Source organism: Corythoichthys intestinalis, chromosome 7, assembly GCF_030265065.1.
Source record: "Corythoichthys intestinalis isolate RoL2023-P3 chromosome 7, ASM3026506v1, whole genome shotgun sequence".
In the NCBI taxonomy this organism is placed as follows: domain Eukaryota; kingdom Metazoa; phylum Chordata; class Actinopteri; order Syngnathiformes; family Syngnathidae; genus Corythoichthys; species Corythoichthys intestinalis.
This window is the reverse complement of record NC_080401.1, coordinates 20,741,124-20,749,153: the sequence shown is the minus strand read 5'-3', so window position 1 is coordinate 20,749,153 and position 8,030 is coordinate 20,741,124. Positions and strand designations below refer to the sequence as shown.

At 35.4% G+C, this 8,030-nt stretch overlaps 1 protein-coding gene across 1 annotated transcript; it reads left to right on the top strand.

The window, feature by feature from the left end:
* Positions 1-279: 279 nt before the first annotated feature.
* On the top strand, positions 280-4,164 carry srek1ip1 (SREK1-interacting protein 1). The gene is made up of 5 exons (XM_057841542.1): positions 280-398; positions 676-723; positions 981-1,115; positions 2,044-2,116; positions 2,495-4,164. The coding sequence occupies exons 1-5, from the start codon at positions 386-388 to the stop codon at positions 2,724-2,726; spliced, it is 501 nt and encodes a 166-aa protein (XP_057697525.1). The 5' UTR covers positions 280-385; the 3' UTR covers positions 2,727-4,164.
* Positions 4,165-8,030: the final 3,866 nt, after the last annotated feature.

The window sequence follows — 8,030 nt, the reverse complement described above, 5'->3', positions numbered from 1 at the left end:
ACAAAATGCTTAAATTGCGACATCTCGTGGTAGGAAGATGTATTACGCCTTTGACTTTTTGCCTTTCTTTGTCGTTAATTTTTGTTTATTTATTTATTTTACTGTAGATAATTACAACAGTGCAATAGAAATTACTGTACAGTACTGTGAAAAAAAATAATGAGTTGAAAAGTATAAGAATGCTAATGGTAGATTTCCTGTATTTGTATTTACATCATCTCGTTTCCATTGGGCGTCCAAGTAAATCGAGAGACACACATAAGGCGGAACACAGGTAATGGGAACTAATATTTCTACCCGGTTCTATTTAGAGTGAGAACACAGACCATTGGGATGGTTGTTTTCGCGCTTTAAAAATTAAATCTGCTCTGTCTAAACAACGAAAATGGCGGTTCCTGGTATGTTTATTGTTTAATTTAGAAGCTTTATCTTTATAAGTGACCATACAGTTATCTAATGTACTCCTATATTTTGTCAGGCTTGACAAACGTTGCTAGCTTATACTAGCCTTAACACAGAGTCAAGTACCTTAGTAAGGTTTTGAAAAGTACCATCTATTTCTTATTTCCGGATGTATTTCACTTATCCATGCAACAAATCAGAACTGTTTCGCTGCCCAACTGCAACATTTTGTTGTCACAGACTAAGTTATTTCTATTCTTTCTTATTATACAGGCCCGAATAAGGACAATATTAGAGCTGGATGCAAGAAATGCGGATATCGTAAGTATGCGTTCGATCTATATTTGCTTCGTCTCTTTTAGACTGTATCCCTTCTGTCTGTATGACATAAAGTTTGGTTGATCGTGTCAGTAAAACTGAAGCTAAAACCAACTTCTTTGTTTTTGATTGGAGGTGGGGGGTGTCCAATAAATAACAATGTCTTACCTATTCAGTTGTTGTCCACTACATTCTCTTACTTTATGGAATGGTTGTCTAAATCGTTCATTTATTTATTTTTTTTTCTTTCGTTTTTTTAGCTGGCCACTTGACATTTGAGTGCAGAAATTTTGTGAGAGTTGATCCACAGAAAGACATTGTTCTGGATGTAAGTAGCACTAGCACAGAGGAGAGTGAAGAGGAAGTCTTGGGTCGAAGTGGACAAAGTCGTCGAGGTAAGACATCACATCCATAACACGACAACAACAAATGGTCTCATGAAGATGGCAGCAATCAGTTGGTTGTATAGCTAATAGTTTTTATTGGGTCTGCTCATAAATACTACCAAAACTGCTCAAATACAAACCACCACTACCACCAAAACCATTTTTTTTTAATTACAAGAAATTGAGGGTGCACCCAAGAGAAATTACAAAAAAAGATTGGCACATGATCTAGAGCAGGTATCTGCAACCAGTGGCTCCAGAGCAGCTGGCTGTTTCACCCTCTGATGGCCTTGAAAAATAACACGTATTTAATTAACGTAAAAAATATTTTGTTTTATTTAATAATGTAATTCTAAATTATTAAACTTTAAATGTTTGTTGTAGTTGTTGCTCAAAATATACATCACAAGTGCTAAGATTTATTGAGATTTAGGACCCTTGATAGGCAAACCATTGATGAAGCCAAGAAATGAAGTTTCTGGGGGGGGGAAAGAGTGAAATTGTGGCTACTTTTGGCAAAATTTGAGGTTTTCGGAAGGAACCATTGTGATGTGTGTTTTAACAGTTAAACTTGTATGTCTACACCTTGCGCTAGTGTATTTTACATGAAGGCAAAGCAAAATCAGCTTTTGAAGGAATATTTTGCTTCTGTGTATTATACACAAGAAGTTATCCTACGTGAGATTAGAGATTAATTATTACCACTTTTTTTTCCTAGAAAGCAAAAATACTTATAGTTTTAGTTAAATATAACTCTTTTTACGGAGAATATTTTAAAATAGTAACACTGCATTATTCTCTAGCAGTTGTTGCCACTCATTTCACTTAAATATAACATGACAAGCAGAGTCCGAGTATGAGTACAGACGTACAGCATCCTAAAATACAACAACTAACATTGGTAACTTTGTATCTGTCTGACTTTCTGTGTGTTAAGACACTTCTGATGATGACCACACAAAAGAGAGGCACAAGCAGAAAAAGAACAAAGAAAAAAAATCAAGAAAGAGGTACATTATTTCCAAAGTGTTGAACAAAGTTGTCATTTTATTTCACGATTTTGGAAGAAGAAAAAATTGTTTGGTAGTGACCCCACAGATTATGGAGTGGTGTCATCAAGCTAAAGATGCTTTTTTGCAAACACTTAACTGAAGACGATGAACATGAATTCTTGTTGTTTTATACCAGTTGTCAAACATTTTGTGATGGACATTATTTTCACTTAAACTACTTCAAAAATTAAGCAGGCATCTTTCTCTCATGGTGCTTGTTTTCGCTAATATAAAATATTTTAATATTCTCCAAGCCATAAAGGGAAAATCATAGGCATTATTTTTTGGAATTTGTAGAGATCTGCATTCCACTGACTCCTCTTGTTAAATTCTTAGATATTCTTCACCATCAAGTGATGAACAAGCCACCAGGAAGAAAAAGAAACGCAGCAGGTCCATCTCTGCATCTGATGATGAGTTGCAAAGAAAGAAAAAGAAGTTGAAAAGCCACAAGAAGAAAAGTAAGAAGAACAAAAGGGAGCACGCGAAACATAAGAAGAGACAGAGAAAGAGGAAAAAGGAAAGCTCCTCTTCCTCCTCCAGCTCAAGTGAATCTGACACTAACTGAACTGAGCATAGTTTGTTTTTTCATTTTTCATTCCATTAGCTTTCTTAGCATAACTTAAAAAGTAATTTGTTATACTGGACTGTTGCTAGGTGGTGTAAAAGGGAAGAGTGGGCCAGCAACACTGAAAAATATGCAGCCTGTCTTCTATTTTGATCTTGGAATTATATTTGGTTACCTTGGAAAGGTGTGTAAAGCATAAGAAAATTAGTGTAGATCTTTATAAAATAGGCTAAGTGATCATTGTGCTTCTCTGGACAAGCACATTCAGTGGGGCTCCTTTTACTTGAACTGAAGGCTTTTAACGCAAATGCCTACAGTTTGAAGTTGTAAACCACTGATTGTATGATACCTCAATACTCAATAAACAAGCAACCTTTTTAATGTAACTTATTAGCACAACCAGTTGAGTAATAATCGACTCATGTTAATCATCTTTTTGATATTTCTGATTTTACAGATACATGAAAGATAAATTGTTGACTAAAAATAAGCTGAGGAACTAAGATGTGGAGTGTAATTTATACATTATATGTACATTGTTTATAAATGTTTTTTTTTTTTTTTTTAAGTTGTTGAAATATGTTATTCTGTTATTCCTGAATGACTCGGTCATTTATGATCTCCACTTAAGTCTTCACAAATACAAAAACATGCACCAATTTTCATTTTAGTGATAGCAATTACACAATAGTTGACTTTTAATAGCGTGCAGGGAGACACAAGCACACAATTTGGGTGGTGGAATGGAAAATACTTTCCAGTAGATGGCAGCAACATACAGTAATGCAGTCTTAACTAGTTATATTGCCAAAATATGAGGACCCATTTGAATAGTTTCACTGGAATATACAGTTGGCAAGATAAACAATTTTTTTAATAAAGGTTTTCTTTATTATCACAATACCATCTTTATTCAACATAAATCTCATAGAACTTAGTACATTACTTACTGCTTTTACAACCTAAATATGAGTTTGAGCACCCATTTTCTGCAAAACATAAAAGAATAAGAAGCTTTTGTATACGTGACCCTCATGTGAAAAATGGTTGCTCAAATAATCTAAAAATGCAAATTACAAACTTCTTAGAACTATGATAATTGAGAAAAAAATATTTAAAGACAGTAAATGATAGAGCTCATATGTGCTGCCATTTTGGGACGGATGTTACGTCGGTTTATACCCAAGCTACACATTTTTACATATCAATGACAAGTATTCTGATGTTCCTACACTATTCACAATAGGCTACAATCTTAGCAGATACTATTTATGTACAGCACGTAAATGCTGATATACATTGAACACACTTATAAAAAAGCAAAAATAAGTTCGGTGCACATATAAGTTACTACACCTGTTCTGGTGTTGCATTTTTTTCCTCTTTTTCCATCCACGCTCAAGACCAGACCAGCAAACAAGCAAGGTCTTTTTTTTTTTTTTTTTTTTTTTTTTTTTTTTTTTTTTTTGGTCTGTCATCCCCTTTTCATTCTTTTTCTGCTGGCGGTGACCTCAATGTTTCTCCTCCACATCTGTGAAAGTTAGGCAGAAAATCTGCCAAACAGGGGGAACGCGGCTTTTGTAGACGATACTAGTGTGCAGCCAACTTTTCAATAAAGCCCTCGGCAAAGTGAAAGGGCATGTTCAGTGGTGTTGGACTTGCATTTACTTTTTGTCGTACAGCCGAAAGACATACCCTGTGTCACACTTTCACGGTTTTCTACTTTATATCGTTTTGTTTTTTATTATTATTATTTTTGTTATTATTAATAATGTTATCCGTGTATGAAAAGACTATACCAAACGAATGGGCGTACAGTAGCCAAGCATAGCAGCAGATTATGAGCGGCATATAGCCACACCAAACCAAAGTGGCAACATAGACAAACCTACAGCAACACGAGTAGGACAAAATATGCACCGTTCTTTTTCAGACCAAAATGCTTGTATATATGACTTATTGATGACTTACATGGAAACAAACTTTGCCATCTCGCTTACATAAGAAATTTTGGGTATGACCGATGTCACAAGAAAAGGCGGACAATCAGAAATACTCACATTTGGTTGGCTGAAACAGTTCTGGCACTGAATTTTGGGGGGGAGTGGGAAGGGGGGGTTCTCCACTATTACACTTCATAAATGAAATTAATTTTCCCCCCTCAAATTTTTAAACAAGATTATTTCTCCTGTTGGCACTTAATGTGTTTAGGTTCACCCGCAGCAGTTACAGCCTATCCCAGCTAAATTTGGACTGGTTTCTAGTCAGTCCAAGGGTCAAGTGAAGTTGATTAACATCAACCTAAATCACAATAAGATCACAAAGGGCTTCCAAGACCACAGTCAACATTAAATTATTTTAATGCATAACAGTGAACGAGAATAATAATTTTTGGGGGGGTGGAAAAAAAAATCTGTGATGATATCCCTTTATCTAAATCTGCTCAACGGTCAAGGAAAACCAAAATAATACCCAACTGAGGGAAAATATGAAATCTTGACAAGGATGATCAGACCATCATGAATATCAACATTCAACTACAATAACAATAAACTATCTTTTTTTATTATTATCATTAAGACAAGGTACATTTGTTCTCCAAGAATTGAGGATATACTGGTTGATTTAGTACCTTTTTTCGTGCAGGAGAGGATTAAACCTCACTATTTGTCATTAGCAAAGATAAAAGAAGAAAAATATTTTGTTTTGAATTAATATATTTTCAGACAAATACAGTGACATTGGCTAATTTCATTTCGGGCACATACTGTATAAAAACAGACAATACTCACATTCATGCTATCATTGAGCCTGCACCAAAGTCAGGTGAATGTACCACCTGACTACACCATCAGTGAATACAAATATAAATGGCTTGGGATAAAATAAGATTTCAGAATGAGCTTGCACATCTCTAGTTTGGTTCCATTCTTCACACAAAAAGTGTGTTTACCAGTGTATAAAGTACCTCTTCCATTTGTTGTTAAAGCCCATGTTATTGATTACCTGTTGACCGAGGTACACATGTCCAACATCAATCACTATGTAGTAAATGTTGCAACAGGAGGTGATAAACATGGATAAATCAGGTCCACACAGGGAAATCGAGCCAATTTGTACACAGTGTGAAAGCAAAACACACACACCCACTAAGCCGTGACATTTTTGGTTAATGACTGTCTCATCACACAAAAAAATGCTAGATTTGACACGTTGTAATTGTAGTGTCCTTTTTTGTAAAGTTAGGTGCTTTATTTATTTATTTTTAAGGGTTCATACTGCCTCAGAAAACATGAGTTGGACTTGTGGTATCTGGCTCCACCAAGTGACAAGCTGCTGCATATGCTCAGCATGTTGATGGTGTGTTTGGTGAATAACGATATTTTTGATCAATCAAATGTTTCTGTAGCATTTCTAAATAAATATCCCATATGAACAAGAAATGGACTACTGCAGCTTGTAGTTAGGTGTGATGTATATATGGAATTTTTTTCTCAAGTTTTGTGAAATTTGGCTGATGCGGTTTACAGTCAGGTGTGCTCTATAGTCTGCAAATTACAGTAATCTTATATGTTGTTTGGCGAATGTGGATGAAAGCCCACGCTAGCACGAGGAAAAATGCAAACACCACTCATTAAGTCCCAGATTCCAATCCCAAAAACCAGGACTGTGAGGTAGATGTAGTTACACCAATGTCAAATGTCAGGCCTTGTCTGAAAATAATTACAAGTATATCTTTGTACATATATTTATACCAGTGGTGGATTGTGAAAGGCAGAGCAATTCAGTACTCAATGAAATCTCAGAGGTTATAATCTACCTCTCTAATTGTTTCCGAATTCATTCTTTGGTGACATTTTTGCTTATTGGTGTGCACTGAGATATTTGTGTAAAATGGATGCTAAGAAATATAGAGGAATTATGCTATACTTTGCAATACTATACTTTTGTGTTCAGAGACAACTGCAGCATTATTGCGTTATAGTGGCATGGCATTGGTTAAATTACTAGTCCATTACTGTATGTCAACTCTGAAACACTCATCACCTGCCTTACGAAATGCTACACAAGATTACTTGTCAAGGAAAATGTACAGACATTTTAGAAAATAAAAACAAATTTCTATATTGGTATGTATGAAATATTATAAAACTCTTGGATAGTTTACTTTGTATCACTGTGCGCAGACACTTAAAAACAGTTTGCCATCCTAACGAGTAAAGTCAGCAAGGGTTCAATTATTAAATGACCAAAGATAATGCTGAAATGGAACTTTGGTACAAAATTAAACTTTCATATAAAATCCTTTTGTGTGTACTGCTTAGTTTATGGTCAACACAGGGAGCCACACTCTCTCATTTGGACATAAAATCGGTAGGACACCAACTTCAATTAGGAAGTAACCATAAGATTGAACTGCTGATGTACTTCATAATGAAGAAATACCGCATGATGTGTTCCTTTATTGTGACCTCAGAGTCTGTGTGCACAAGGCTTTAGTTAGCGTTAGTTGTACCCATTGAAATGTCTAGTGACATTGTGACTATCAATTCATGTATTTTGTTTATATACTACTTGCAAATATTCATTAAATAAACTTTTTATTGTAGGAAACTTCATAATGGCCCATATGGTTGGAGAACATGAGATGAGGCCCAAGTAGAACTCTTCGTGTGGAGCCACACTGAGCAAAACATATGCTGTTTGTGCAACAACAACTAGTTCTCTTCAGCCCATTGGCTTTTATTGAGTCTTTTAGGCTGCACAGGAAAGCAAGGAGCAAATGTGACTCCCTGGAGCCATTTGCATGAAAATGAGATTTTCAATGTCCCTTAGAAGAGAATTTAACAGCAGCAGTGCAGCGATTTAGCCTCCATGCAAACATCTTTGGTGTATTCATGTCAAACTGAGACTAAATAGTTTTTTTTTTTTTTTCCTTTTGCAAATGGTTGACCAGAATGACTGAATAGCAAAGCCATTAAAACAAGATGCTAATTCTATTATGTTTTCAAATTGCTCTGTTGCGCATTTGTGGAAAATATACAGCGAGGACTCCTTTGTAGATCCAATAATGTTCCAATACGCAGGAGTGAAGCCACAACTACCAACTTGTGGTGCACACCTTCGCCCGGTAGATGATAACACTGCATGGACTGTGTGTTAGTGCAAATTCATAGCAACAGGCCAAGAGAATTGATTTCTTTTCCAAGGCACCTCATATACTTGCAACCACTTCTTTGTTGTATAGTTCTCAGGTAATTTGATGAAAGATAACTCATTTGAGCTCCAAAGAACAATTACCAA

Excerpts from the sequence above, each read along its gene's own strand:
- srek1ip1 (XM_057841542.1), top strand. Across the intron at positions 724-980 it reads ATGCAAGAAATGCGGATATC|CTGGCCACTTGACATTTGAG; the intron begins GTAAGTATGCGT and ends TCGTTTTTTTAG. Across the intron at positions 2,117-2,494 it reads GAAAAAAAATCAAGAAAGAG|ATATTCTTCACCATCAAGTG; the intron begins GTACATTATTTC and ends TTAAATTCTTAG.